At 55.9% G+C, this 14,813-nt stretch overlaps 1 protein-coding gene across 3 annotated transcripts in view; it reads left to right on the top strand.

Moving 5' to 3' along the window:
- The first annotated feature begins 261 nt into the window (after nucleotides 1-261).
- The window catches only part of ADAM33 (ADAM metallopeptidase domain 33), a 77,548-nt gene continuing 62,996 nt past the window's right edge, over nucleotides 262-14,813 (top strand). The window contains exons 1-2 of one of the 3 annotated variants that reach the window (XM_084626548.1): nucleotides 262-446; nucleotides 5,352-5,434. In XM_084626548.1, coding sequence (XP_084482674.1) covers nucleotides 326-446; nucleotides 5,352-5,434 — 204 coding nt within the window. In that variant the 5' untranslated portion in view covers nucleotides 262-325. The remainder of the gene's footprint in view (nucleotides 447-5,351; nucleotides 5,435-14,813) is intronic. The other 2 variants (XM_084626547.1, XM_084626546.1) reach the window with 2 other exon arrangements.

The raw sequence follows: 14,813 nt of genomic DNA, 5'->3' as shown, positions 1-14,813 counted from the left end.
GTGTGTGCGTGATGGGGCCTTTGTGTTCCTGGCCCGGCCTCGGGGCCTGGGCTTCTGAGCCTGCCTGTATCACAGAGACCCGGCCGAGTAGCTGCAGCCAAGGGGGGCGCTTAGCACAGCGTCTGGTTCTCATTACACAGCCGGGCCAAGCACTAGACCCGGACCGTGCCGCGGCCCCGCCGCCGCCTACAAGCCCCAGGCTGCAGCGGGGCGCCCGGGACCGGCCCCAGCTGCCGGCGAGGAGGTGGGGCACGGGGAGGCAGCGCTGCATAAGACCCGAGGCAGGGCAGCGGGCGCGCCGGGCAGAGGGCAGCGCGCCGCGGGGATGGAGGCGGGCGGCCCCCGCACGCCCTGCTGCCGGAGGACGCGCACGGGGCCCCTTGCGGGGCGTTTCTTCCTCCTGCTGCTCCTGCTCCCCGGCCCCGCGGCCGCCTCCGAGGCGCCAGGTAAGGGAGAGTGGGGCGGCCGCAGGGGCAGAGCCCCCAAGGGGTCCCTGGCCTGGGAGAGGGGCCCGGGCCACGCCGGGGGGGGATGTTCCCATAGGGGCCCCCCGGGTGTGGCTGGCGGGGAAGGGAGGAGAGTGCACATGGGGTGCAGCCCCCCCGGGTCTGGCTGGCGGGGAAGGGAGGGGGGTGCAGCCCCCTGGGTGTGGCTGGGGGGGGCCCCCCGGGTCTGGCTGGCGGGGAAGGGAGGGGGGTGCAGCCCCCTGGGTGTGGCTGGGGGGGGGCTGCCCCCGGGCGAGGGGTGAGCCCCCCCCCGGGTCTGGCTGGCGGGGAAGGGAGGGGGGTGCAGCCCCCTGGGTGTGGCTGGGGGGGCTGCCCCCGGGCGAGGGGTGAGCCCCCCCCCGGGTCTGGCTGGCGGGGAAGGGAGGGGGGTGCAGCCCCCTGGGTGTGGCTGGGGGGGCTGCCCCCGGGCGAGGGGTGAGCCCCCCCCGGGTCTGGCTGGCGGAGAAGGGAGGGGGGTGCAGCCCGCTGGGGGGGCTGCCCCCGGGCGAGGGGTGAGCCCCCCGGGTCTGGCTGGCGGGGAGGGGGATGCGCCCGGGTGCACATGGGCGAGCTTGGTAGGTTGACTGGAGCCGGCAGACAGCTGGGCAGGAGCGGGGACTGTGGCTGGCGATGTGACCGGAGCGCCGGTCCCCTGCAGTATCGTCCTCCTGGTAACCCAGCCGGGCTGGCGGCGGCCCCAGGCCAGGCGGGCTCCGCTCCATGCCTCTATATGGTCGTGCTGGGGGATCAGGAGGCGGCTTGCTGCTCGCATCCAACTTCCCTCTGCCCTGGGCTGGGCTAGCGAGCCCTCAGCCTGCAGACATCGGCTCCGGGGGACCATCCATCGGGGGCCCCTGTCGGACATCGCAGCCAGTGGCCCCTTGTGCCCCTGCGGGGTCCCCACCCCAGTGACCATCAGTAGCTTGCGGTGGAGGGGCTCACAGCCTTCGCTCAATCCACAGCTACCCCAGCCACCACTCCCAGGGGGCAGGAGCGAGGTTTCCTTGTGCACCCTCTTTAAGATGAAAACCAGCTTTTTGGAAGGACAGGAACGTTTTCTGGGAAAATTTTTGTTACCTTGAAAGTTTTCTGCTATTGACCAAACCAGAATGTTTGTCTCTATTTCTGGCATGGGGGGAGGGTTCCCTCCAGAAAAATGAAATTAGATTTTTCTGCTTGAAATGAAACAAAAACAATTTTGTATCCTTTGGATTTTTTGTTTTCTTTCTGAAAACACACCACATGGTTTTGAGCAGCTGCATGTGAAAAGGACCCTCAGAACTGGGTGCATGGCAGGATCCTGGCTTGGCAAAAACAACTGATCAAGTTTGGGGGCAGGCAGGAGCTGTGAAGGGGGAGCGGGAAGCTTACTTTGAGCGGGGCAGGGACTGCCTTTAAGTGTTTGAACAGCACCTCGCAGGGGGCCCTGTTCTGTGACTGGAGATTCTAGGCGCTCCCCCAATGCAAATAAATAATGACAGCTCTATCAAATGCAGGAAAGGTGCGCTCCTGGAGAGCATGTTTGCAGAAGAGGGTGGGGTGTGTATGTAATTCCCTGAAAAACAGGGAGATGGATAAAACGTCCCATTGTAGTTTATTTGATTTAGATTTTAACAAGGTCCCATGTCAGGGTCTAAGCCCCTCCCATTCACTGCAAGGACAGTTTTCAGCACAGCTAGGATCCTAGCATAATAAGGAACAGCCATTATGATATGACCACAGGCCCCCCAAGTAATCACTATAAACAACTCCCCGTGTCCCATCCTATCTCCAAACACCCCTGGAGAAAGGTGGGCTTTGCAGCATATCCAGCAAGGTTCGGACCCCTGCTCAGTTGGATGAATGGAAAGGCCCTGATCCTCAAAGGTAATCAATTTGAAATCAATCAAATATCCTTGAGGATCTGGGCCTCAGAGCCTTTCTGTAGGTTCCTGGAAGCTTCCCTAAGCAGCTGGAGGTTTCAAACCTGGGTATTGAACTTGTTCGTTCTTTACATTGTTGTTTGGCCTTTTCAGTGTAATGATTATTTCTGCCTCCATCAAAAATCTGAAGCCACAGATTGCCCCCAGTTGTGACAGGAATCCAGACCTTCTGAGCAAGGGCAGGAGCAGTATAGAAACAGTTAGTTCTGCTTTTCCCCTTCCTTCCCTTTTTGGGTATCCTGTAATGAGACCTTAGAAAACCACAAAGGGAAATGATTCCTAGGGGTTGGGATGCTGGCCTGTAGTTCTAATTCGAGCTCTGGCAGCATCTCCTTTTGTAATTTGAGGGTAAATCACTTCACCGCTCTGTACCTCAGTTTCTCTGCCTGGGAAATAGTCATTTACCTCCAGAGGCTTGAGGCTTAATTAGTGTTTGTAAAAATGCTGAGATTCTCCCACGAAAGCTGCTCATAAATTTGCCGCCTTATTTTAACTCTTCATGCAATCTATTAAGCTGCCGTTTGAGAAAACAAAAAAATCTCAGACCCACCCAGTGTCATATTCATGTTACAGAACAAGACTTCAGGGCTCTTCAGTCTAGGTCCTGGCTTACACTTAAAAGTTCATTCAACATAGGTATGGCGTTTGGGGGTGTGAAAAATTCATACCCTGAGTGCCGTAGCCATTCTGATCTAAACCCAGTGTAGGCGTGGCTAGGTTGATGGAATAATGCATCCATCAACCTAGCTACCACTGCTCGGGGTGGTGGTGGAGTGGATTACCTACAGCGACAGGAAAAACCCCTTCTGTCGCTGTAGGAAGCGACTACACTATGGCACGATGGTGGCATAGGTAGGGCATCATAGCTGTGCCATTGTAACGCCTGTAGTGTAGTCCCTTCCTACAGCAACAGAGACAACGATCGAGCAAGATCCGTTGGTCTGGCTTCAGCTTCCAGCCAATTCAGACTAGAAATAAGGTGCAGATTTTTAACAGTGTGGATAACTAACCCTCAGAACAATTTACCAAGGGTTCGGGGTGGATTCTCCACCGCTGGCAATCAAGATTGGATGTTTCGCTAAAAGATCTGCTCTAGTTCAAACAGGAGTTCACTCAGGGAAGTTCTGTGGTCTGTATGATGGGGGAGGGCGGGCAAGATGGCCTAATAAACTGTGAGTCTGTGCAACATTGACACAGCTACACTTTTGATGATCTTGTTATTGTAGCCTTGGTTTTAATGTGTATGTAATTTCTGACCAAATCTTTAGCTGGTTTTAGCCCAAACCCTGGTTTTCAAATACTCCACCCTTCACATCTCCCCCAGCCCAGTCTGCTTTCAGATATTCGCACTGAGGAACTGAAACAAGTAGGTGGCACCCTGAAGTAAGGAGCCCTGCTGTTCGGATCCTAAACCCTCCCATTTGGGCTGTGACTAAATCCAATCTTCGACTGAAAGTGTGTTCATTTGTACAGTGTGCCCGTCACTTCAGGTTTTGCAAGATCTTGTGCTGTTCTGCAAGTTTCACGTGTTTCTTCAGCAACAACAGATTTGTTTGTGTTTAAAATTGAGTCATCAGTCGCTATTCTGCAGTCAAATGCAGTGGAATTTTTATGAAAGCTTGGGGCACTTGCATGTCTCTAATCGGGTAGGGGGGCTACACGCATTGCCTTGTCTTGGGGAGTTGGGATGGGTCAGAGGAAGTGGTGATGGGTTGCAGGTCCTTTCACTGCTAGGCTGCAGGCTCTAATACAGGTTGGAAATCAGTGAAAGTTGTTACTTTTGGCTGTTTGGTGACCGGTGTGAAATGAAGTGGAGAGACTCATTCCAAGGGCCAAATTCCTTGCTGGAGTATAGAAGCCAAGGATTGCACTGGGTCATGGTGAATGCTCTCGCCTCTGGATGTGGCCCCAGGATAGCAAACTGATGCAGCGGGGTCAGCGTGCGTTCCCTGCTGCTGCCAGTGCTGTGCCTGCTGGGTGATTTCACTAGAGCGTTGTGGTCTCCAGGGGCAGTCTGGCATCTTTCACCAGCAATACGTTTGTGTTCAGGATGCAGGCTTTGTGCTGTCACTAGGTACAAGCTGTGAGTTTGGATCCGGCACAGAGCTCCACCAGATTATTATAATGTACTGATTGTTACATTCAGGTAGCACTTCTTGGGGGGTGGGAGGGTGCTCTGCCTGAGAGGAAGGATGGGCCAGTGGCTAGAATGATAGCCTATTTGATAGAATAGATAGCCTAATTGGAGGACCTGCGTTCAATCCCCTTTTTCACGATATTTTTCCATGTGACCTCAGGCAAGTCACTTTAGTCTCTAAGTGCCTCAGTTCCTGTAATCTATAGAATAGCACTTCCCTATTTCACAGGGGGAATAAATACACACATTTGTGGGTCCCAAGGCCAGAAGGGACCACTGTGATCATTTAATGTGACCTCCCGAATAATACCCGCTAGAGACCCTTACCGAAGTAATTCCTGTTTGAAGCAGAGCAGATCTTTTAGAAAAACACCCAGCCTTGATTTTAAAATTGCCAGGGATGGAGAAACCACCAGGACCCATTAAATATTGTGAGACACTCCGACATTAGGGCCTGTGTTATCACTAGGGTGACCAGATGTCCTGATTTTATATGGACAGTCCCGATATTTGGGGCTTTTTCTTATATAGGCTCCAATTACCCCCCCCCCCCGTCCCGATTTTTCACACTTGCTGTCTGGTCACCCTAGTTGTCATATAAAAGCCTGAAATAGATGAGAGAGTTCTCAAAGGGCTTTGCCAGGCTGGATTCCTCAGTCACATTCTGCCAGTGCAGTTGGAGGGGAGTCCTACCGTCAGCACATGAATGAGAAATGTTCCTCTCTCTTGATTTTGTTCTCTTGCGGGGAGGGGAGAACCCCTGCCTGTGTTCTCTGCACCTGTTCACCGTGACGCTTTCGCTTGCAGGGCTGCCACCGCACGGAGAACTGGTCACCCCTCACTGGCTTCTGAGAGGACGCAGCAGGCGAGCAGTCAGCGTGGCCGAAAAGGTGGGTGAGATTCAAAGCGTGCGTGTTTCTTGGTTCCCCCTCCACCCTGAGTGTCCTGGGACATGAAGGGTTAAGCCAGGGCTTGAGCAACATGCTCTTGTATTGTGAGTGGGCAGCTCTCCTTCCCCAGTGTCCATGTGTGGGGCTAAGAAGTCAATATCTGCACAATCTGAGCTGTGAGATATATTTTTTTGAAGAGATCTTTTGGCCCTGTAGGTTGCTGAAATAACCTTCTTCCCACGGTGCAGTGTAAGGCTGTCCTCCTGCCCCTACAGATTGGCAGCCCCAGCGCCTCGGCTGCTGCTCAGAGCTTTGGCCAAGGCCAGTTTTTATTTAGGATGTGAATTTCCTGCTGGCAGTAGGTACCAGCTATGAGTTTGGATCTGGAATAGAGCTCCACCAGATTATTGGGTCAGTTTTCACAGCTGCTGTTCAGCCAGGAAACTGATGAGATTTCTGTATAGTTCACGCTGCTGCTGCTCCTTGCGGAAAAGGGCTACTCTGAGGAGACGGACACCTCAAACACGAGAGGCTGGGTAAGGGGCAGAGTAGCAGACTCCTGGCTGTCTGTGGATTTTGCAGTGGCAGGGGGAAAAGACTTCTATCCTGTTCCAGCAGGCAAGTGGTAATGAAGATCTGGCTCTCATGCAGTTGTCTCTCTGGTGGGAAAACCCCTAGAAAGCATCAGTTGTCTCAGCAAGATTGCTTCTGTTGTGTTACTAGAACCTCTGTGGCTAAGCTGCCCGCTGCTCCTGCCATACAAGGAGCAGTTGTGAGGAGGAGGCCTTGGGTTTCAGACGGATGTGCACGTAGCCTGGAGGGGCTGGGTGAGGCCGCAATTGTGTAAATAGCCTCCTTAATGTAGGGCCTTTCATCCCGAAGGATCCCAAAGCGCTAGAGACCCTGTGTGCGGGGATCAGTAGCATGCAGCTGTTGGGTGAGTGGCACATGGGATCTGTTCTGTAGTGGCTACGTGGTGGTCTGTAGGTGGGAAGGGGGAGGTGACATCTTTGAATGCAACCCCAGGCGGACTCAGGAGGATGGAATGTAACTTTTGATTGGAGTTCGGCCGGGACACACGGGGAGACCCTTAAAGACCACGATGGTTCAGGTGACCTTGGAGAGGTGGACACAGTGCTGAGCAGTGCCTGGGGCAGCCCCAGCTGGCTGGCATGTGCTGCTTGCGTGGCAGGTGCAGCCTTCATTTGCAAGGCTGCCTTTGCAGTCACCAATTCTTTCCTTTATTAAAAAAAACGTGTTTTGTGTGATGTTGCTCTGTGACCTTCCCTGGTCCTGTCAGGGCATGGATCCTGGATCTTGGGTGCTGCCACTCTTCTCAAACAACTGGCCTCTCAGCTGCTTGGTATACTCTTGTGCTCACCATCTTGGTTTCTCCCCTCCCCCGCCCCCCCCCCGGCTCCCTGGTACAGGGGTCAATTGTCTCATGTTCCCTCCACGTGCCTCAGTTTCCCCCCCTGTAAAATGGGGGCAATGTTACTGACTCACCTCCCTGGCAAGGCTGTGAGGCCTGATTGATGTCTCGTAAAGCACTCTGAGGCTTTGGGGTGATAGCACCCGGCTGGAACACTGAGCTTGTTAGTGGCTATTGAATTCCATGGTGAGACGCCTTCATCCAGCAGCTGCGTTTCATGACCGGCTCCTCGCCCTGCCTGTAGCAAGGGGGATCAGCACCAGGCGCCCTCCCACCTTAGCCCACAGGGTTGCTATGGCTCCTGTGGTCCATTCCTAGGAAGGGATCGCTCCATTCCCAGTGAGTTACAGCAGCGAGGGGGAGAGGGCCCAGGTCTATATATAGGCCAGAGGGCAGTCAAGGCGGGGAATGCGGGATAGCCGGGAAGTTTATTTATGTTGCTACTTACATTCCTCTGCCCGGAATTCACTCACAAGATGCTGGGAGAGACCGAATCTGAATCGGGGGGGTACAGGCGCAGGCTGGGGCCCTGGCTTTGCACAGGGCATCAGCGGCAATGTTAAAACATCACTTACCAGCGGGATTACAAGGAGGGAGGGGCGAGACCCCCGTTCATTTCCTGGCATCTGTTCTGCCTCAAGTGACTCCAGGCAGCTCAAGACAAGAAGGCGGCTGTCCTGGCGGGGAGGGACAGGAAGGGTGTGTGGAGGCAGGGGGGTGGATTGTGGGAACCAGACTGGGGCTGGGGGTGGGGGTGGGGGACGGCAGATCTGCATTCTTGGCGATCTCAGGGGATCAGAATTTCCAGGCGCTAGATCTGAAGTGGACTTTAGTACTGTGCCCATCACCGTGGGATCTTGGTGGTGAATGGCAGTTGTTTCGAGGCAACCCCCTGCTTACACCAAGGACAGGGCTCTGCATATGCTGTCCTATCCCCCACCCCCCCTCCCCACCCCGCCAATCAAACAGCCTGCTTAGACTCAATGAGGCCACGTGAATGGTCAGAACCCACCTGTTTTATGAAGGACCCCTTTGGAGCCGGCATGGCCCCGCCCCGCAGGCTGGCACTGTGAGCGACTGCTCGGGCAGTCAGTGCCAGCCTGGCTCCATTCGGCAGCCAGGAGAGTATAGGCCCAGTTGCCTGGGTGAGCTGCGGGGTACCCACTGTGTTGCACAGCACCCGCTAGCTCTGAGCACCCCAGTTCTTGGCCCTATGCTATTTAACACCTGTATTGATGACCTGGAAGGAGAGAGAGACCCATCACTGATCAGGTTTGCCGAGGAGATGCAGACTGCGGGAGTGGTGGTGAATAATGAAGAGGACAGGCCACTGCTGCCAAGCAATGCAGATTGTGCCGTAAGCAGGGTGCCAGCAAGCACTGTGCTAAACGTACACATCTGGGAACCCAGAATGCAGGTTATCCCTACAGGATGGGAGACTCCGTCGTAGACAGCAAGGATTGAGAGAAAGACTTGGGGTCGCTGCAGGTAATCGCCTCCACGTGAGCTCTCCGCACAGTGCTGCGGCCAAAAGGGCTAACGTAATCCTTGGGTGTGTAAACAGGGCCACATCCCAGAGGAGTAGGGAAGTGATCTTGCCTCTACGAGCTGTATTGACAAGACTGCCACGGGGATGTTGGGTCCTGATCTGGTTCCCATGCATCAAGAAGGCTGTGGGAACACAGCAGAGAGTTCAAAGGAGGGCCATGAAAATGATGCAGGGGCCTGCAAACAAGCATGTGATGCGTAAGGGACTTGACCTATTCAGTTTCTCGAGGTGAAGGTGGACTTGGTCACTGCGTATAGGCCTGTGTGCATGGCAAAGATATCTGTTGCGGGGGCTGATCAAGGCATAACAAGATCCAGTGGCTGGAAGTTGAGGACACCCAAATTTTAACCTTGAAATAAGATGTAGTTTCCTAGCAGCGAGGGTGATTAGACATTGGAACAGCTTCCCTGGCGGGTGGGGGACTCACCATGGCTTGGAGTCATTAAGATCGGTTTCTAGGGGCAACTCCACAGCCTGTGTGCATGCGGGAAGAGGGGTGTCGGACTGGATGGTCAGGGTGGTCCCGTCTGTCAATCTGTGAATCCCCCTGTTCGTCCCCTTCCTTCCTGGGCCATGGGGAGAACAGGTCGCCTGCCTGTCCTCAACCTGCTCATCTTGACAATTGCAATTCTGCATTAACACTGTTAACCAAATCTCCATCTTCAGCTGGTCACCTGAAGGGGTCAGGAAGGAACAGTTTTTTCCCCCCCGATGCACAAATGATCCGATGTGTTGTCTCCTCCGTCATCCTATCCCCAGCCTCAGGGGCTTCTGAAGCATCCGAGATTAGCTCGGCTGGAGACAGGGCACCAGAACCGGTGGACCCACTGCTCTGAGGTGGGACAGAGAATCCGCTTATTAGATGCTGGCTGCTGTGTGTTGCTCACGTGCTCAGGGTCACGCTGGTGGCCAGATGTGGGGCTGGGAAGGGATTTCTCCCCGGGGACCTTGGGGTGGATCATCTGGCCACAGCTCACCTCATCAATTCCCTGCCGTGGCACTGGTGGGGCCTCCGTCTCCCCTGGTCTCTCCCCGTGGCTCGCAGCACCAGTCTCCTAGGACTGAAATGCTTTGGGCTAACTAGCCTCACTGGGCTCAATCCAGGGGTGTCTGGGTGACGTTTAATGGCCTGGCACGCACAGGAGCTCAGACCAGAGGAGCCAACCCCGCCTTGCCGAGGCTTGTGGTGATCCCCCATTGCTGGGGATCGGATGATCTAGGCAGGAAGATCCACTCTCGTTCAGCCAGAGCGAGTGGCCTTGGGAATTAATTCAGGGGAGGGCCGTGGCCTGTGCTGTGCAGGGAGGTCAGGCCGGATGATCCCCTCTGGCCTTAAGCTCCATCCTAGGAGCACAGGGACGGGATCTGCCCAAGGCCAGGAGGGTTTGCTCTGTTCCCCATGTAGCAGCTTGTGCAGGATCCTGGGGGTTGGGGAGAGTAGAGGCAGGGAGAAGCATTAACCCTGCCACCGTTTTGTTGGGGGCCCCGCCCTGGAGCAGGTATGTGGGTGGCCTCATGTTTGCTGTGGTCTCGCCCCCACAGACAGCAGGGCGGACGTCTCTTGTATCCTGTTTTCTTTCTCTCCCCCTTGCTCTGCGTGCATCACAGAGCTGGCTAGCCCACTGGCTGCTCTTGCCAACTGCCATCGCTCTGCTGTGGGGGTGACACGGGGAGAGGGGCCGTGCATTGCCGGAGGGTGGGCTCTGGGACTGGCTGTCCCGGTGGCTCTGATCAGATACCTCTGTGTCAGCCACCACCCTCTCCCTAGACCCATGAGTGCTCTGTGCTCCCACTGTGACTCGTGGGAGAGCGTGGCAGGCTGGGGCAGCCAGAGCCCTGGCGGGAGGAGCGTGGGGCAGTGACTCTGCATCTTGGGGCAGGTGTGGGCTGCATGTGAGTGGCAGAACAGGCTGAGGGAGGAGCTAAGAGGCAGCGGGGCCCTGTAGATGAGGCACTGGGCTGGGACTCCGGAGACCTTGGTTCAGTTCCCTGCTTAGCTACTGCTGTGCTGTGGGCCTTGGGCAAGTCCTTTCCTCTCTCTATGCCTCAGTTTCCCTCCCACCCTTTGACTGTGCAGACGGTAAGCTCTGTGGGGCAGGGACTCTCTTGCTGTGGGGCCCCGATCTCAGCTGGGGCCTCTGGGTGCTACTCCTGATGACAGTGGTATCCCAGGCTTTGTGGTTTTGCAGGAACCAGCCTGGATCTCCTCTTGCTGACAGTATAAAGCGAGAGCAGCCTGTGTGACCATCCTGGCCTGCGCCCTAGTACTAACAGCATAGGCAGAGCTGGGTGCTGGGTCAGCGTGGGTGAATGTCTCACAGCAAACCAGACCCGGCTTCGTTCTGAATCATCGCACAGTCGTTAGGCTGACGAAGCTAGAAGTGGCTGGGATCTTGCCTGTGGCTCTAGGTACTCAGCCTCAGTTTCCCCATCTATACAATATGGAGAGAGAATCCCTTCCTGAAGTAGGGTTGGGGAGGATTAGTTAGTGCCTCTAAAGTTCTTTGAATAGGAAAGCCCTCTAGAAGGGTTAAAGGTCACGAAGACCTGTGGCCTGAACTGGATTTTAGAGCCAAGTCCTAGTTCATTTGAACTTTGGGGGCCAAAAACCCAGAGGAGAAATCTAAGGTGGTGAAAGTTATCCTGTTGGAGGGAGGGTATAAATCACATCATTCTAGACTGTTAGATCCCCTTCGACCGACACCCTCTTTCCTGTTATGTGTACTCCAGCACCACCCAGAGGCCCTGATCAGAATCAGGCCTCGTTCTGTGGGGTGCCGGACAACCACTTAGTAAGAGATGGCTCTGCCTTGAAGGACTCATTGTTGGTTCTGAGTCATTTTAAAAGGTGCTGGGCTCTTTCCCCCAAACACAACAGCAGGATCGGCCCTCCTCTATCCCAGCAGCCCTGCTCTCTTCTGGCCCCTCGGGCCAAATGCTGCGCCAGCCAAGACACCTGTCAACGCAATGAGACAACATCCAGAAACATTGTGTAAGGGAGGACGTCAATTGCATGTCAGCCCATCTGAGGCTGGTGGATTTTATCGGTAGCCTCTTCCAGATCTTCCATGGGTGGGTTCGCTTGGTACAGGCTGCTGAGCCCTGTCTGCCCTGCGCCCGGCACTGCTTGGAAGGCTGGCACTCAGCGGGCGGGACATGCTGCCATTCTGACTGGGAAAGGGTTTATTCCCACTTCGCACTCGCTCTGTGCTGGTGTCAATGCCTGTTCTAGGCACAGGGCAATGCACAATCAGACCCCGGAGTTTTGTCCTGCTTCTGTCCTAGATCTAGGTACTTACATGGCCCCCCCCGCCCCCCCACAGCGCCGCAGTATCTGAGCACCTCCCAATTCTTAAGGTATTTACCCTCCCCATGGCCCTTGTGATGTAGGGCAGTGCCATTGTCCCCATGGTACGTGGAGGATAACACCCAGATCATCCGAGGTATTTAGGCTCCTAACTTGCATTGAAATCAATGAAATACCTCCATGACTTGGAGGATCGGGGCCTTAATGACTTGCTGCCTGTGGGCTCGTGGGCCTGCAGTCGAGCAGGGAATTGAGTGTGGGTCTCCTGGACTAGTGCCCCAATCGCTGGACTGTCCTTTCTGGGTGGGGAGGTGGGCCCATGTCATGGGGAACCATACAACGATCTCTCTCAGCCAAGTGACGTTCCAGCTGAGAATTCCAGCGTGCAACCAGCAAGATTGTCTCTGCGGAGCTTGCCTTGATCTCTCTCTGAGTTCCAGGCCGCAGAGGGGTCCCAGGAGCTAGACCCACCCATCTTGCCATGCGTTAACGCTTCCATGTACCCTCCATGTGGGCAGAAGGGTGTTGATTTCTCCATCGCGCCCATGGCAGCCTCGGTGCCTAGGTTAAGGCACCCGGCAGCCGCTGATTTCACTGGTGCTTTGGCACTGCCTGAGCTGGTGCCTCTGGGCAGGGTTGACGGTTGCTCTTGGGTTTGGCGTCATGAGCCATGCAGCGAGGGTGCAGGTGGCCTGGGCGAGGCCGCGGGCTGTGGAGAACCAAAGATCATTTCCCCTCCAAAGGAAAACAAAAAGCTTTGGTCTTGGCTCCTCCATCAACAGCTCTGCGGTTTTTCTCATCAGCAGATTGAAAAAGAAAAATACTCTTGAATTTCACCCGCCGGGGCTGGGTCTCCGACACCGTGGCTCCTTCCCCAGCTGCTGTTAACTTGGCCGCCACTGATGGATTTTGGACGTGCTGTTGGAGCCTGGAGCTGGAGTCTTGTGCAGAGAGTGCCCCCAAACTAGACCCCTTGCCTGCCCTCTCTGCAGGCGCCACGGGGAGAGAGGATTCCCCAGTTTGCTTCTAACCCCGGCAGTGGTGGAAACGCCAGCGTCTGCTTAAGCCCCCCGGGCTGGATGGCTGGGAAGTGTCTTGCGGCAGATGACAGCTGGCGGGTGGGGCTCACTGCTGCAAGGAGGCGAAGGGCTTTGCCATGGAGCAGAGGAGCATCCACCTGCCACTAGCTGAGATACGGGCTGTCAATCCTCATGCTCCAGGGCATGCGCCCAGTTCAGCGAGGAATTCCCAGTATGGCGCGGTTATGCCCATTCTGGATGGGAGTCTTAGAGCTCCCTCGGTCTCCGAGCTTTGACCCCTGTTGGAGAAGCCCCAGGACTAGAGACCTAGCAGGGGAGACTGGTTCTGTCTGCTGCTGGGGGAGGGTCTGTGGCCTGTTACACTCTGGCACCATGAAGGGGGTGGCAATTAGACCCCAGACACAGCCGCCCCCTGGCTCTCCACCAGCCAGGCCCCCAGGGTCGGGGGTGTGCTAGGAGTGGGGGTGGCTGGCTGGTGTGCAGGGCACTTGGGCTATTTCTCTGCCTCCAAGGGGAGTGGGGCTTAAAGCCAGGTGCAGGAGCTGAGAATTGGGCGAGGACTCTGAGCTGCAGCCCCGGGCTGTTGTGTCTGACTCAGCCCGACCAGATGCGGGGCGGTGACCTCGGCTGGTTGCTTAAAGGCGGGTGCTGGTTCTATGTCCCGTAGATAAGCCGGTGCGCCGGGTTGTGGGGCTCTGGGGCTGCAGGCACAGCCCGCCACTCCCTTCTCTCTGCTAGGCCGTGCTGGCCACCCAGGAGCCCTCGCCAGCCGGCCCTGCGGCACGGGGACAGACCCTGCTGCCACCTCCACCGACGCTCAGTCCTGTCCCCTTCATTTCCACGGGCATCTTGTGATAATCCATCTCCCGGGTGAACTAAACACCCTGGGGGGGAGTCGACATCTGCTTGGCTTGAAGCTCAGTCGTCTCCCCCAGGGACCTGCAAGTCTATATGGCTTCCCCGGGGCCTGCCTGGGTCCTCTCCTCACTCCACACCAGAAGTGCAGGGGCAGCTGGCTTTAAAGGGGCCACCCCAGTGTTGGAGGGTTCCCTGCTGACCCCCCCTATTCTTTCCCAATATCTCTATTCAGCAAGGATTTGGGGAAGGCCTGTGAAGGCCGTTGGACAGTCGGGGCTGGCTGGCTGTGGCGTGCAGCAGATAAGGGCCCAATCCTGCTCCACTGAGGGTAATGGGAGCTCTTCTGTTGGTTTCACTGGAGCAGACTCAAGCCCCACGTGACTAGATGGACGGAGCAGGCGGAGAGCGGTTCCCTGTGCGTGGCCAGAGGAGACAGTAATCTTCCTTTGTGAGTGACCCTCGGCCCTTCTCATCCGAGCCCCAAGGCACAGAAGGGGAAACTGAGGCCCAGAGTGGGGAACTCTGGCAGCACCAGCATGCTAGTTCCAGGCCTTAATCACCTTCTCTGCCAAGGGCTTTGAGTCTAGTGTGGGTGTGGGTGTGTGTGTGTGGGGGGGGGTGGCGTTTTTAGGAAGGGGAGCAGCAGCTTTGTGAGCATGGCCCTTTAAGAATTCAGTTTGACAAGAGCATCCTGCCAACAATGCGCTTATGCAAACACAATGTAATTGCTGGGGAATTTGAAGGAGCGAAACTCCACAGAGGAAGAGACCAACAGGGCGCTGGGGAAGGGGAAAGCAGAGGGGGATTTGAGAGGGAGGGAGGCAGGAAGAATGGGGGGAAGAACTGGGACCCAACCGGGGGATAGAAGGGAATTGAACAGAAGAACGCACAGACCATGTTTGGCCAAGGCAGCGCTGTTTGTATAAGATCATGTTCTAAAAATACAACCCATTCCCAGCATCGCCCAGGGAGAGACCCTCTGCTTCCCTGCCTCCCTCCCCCTGTGAAATCACCGCAGCGCTGTGCCTGGCTGGCCCGGGGAGCTGAGTGGCCATGTTTTGGGAATGACTAAGGGACTCCCAGGGAAATCGTGGATTTTTTTTTTTTCCTGTGCTCTGGTCTCCTTTTTTGGAGCTGGGAAGATCTTCTGGTGGCGGAAGTGGGGCTGGTGCGATATCACACCTGGCAGTTTC

The sequence above is a fragment of the Lepidochelys olivacea genome (assembly GCF_965140295.1).
Source record: "Lepidochelys olivacea isolate rLepOli2 genome assembly, chromosome: 4".
NCBI lineage: Eukaryota > Metazoa > Chordata > Testudines > Cheloniidae > Lepidochelys > Lepidochelys olivacea.
This window is presented reverse-complemented; position numbering and strand designations above follow the sequence as displayed.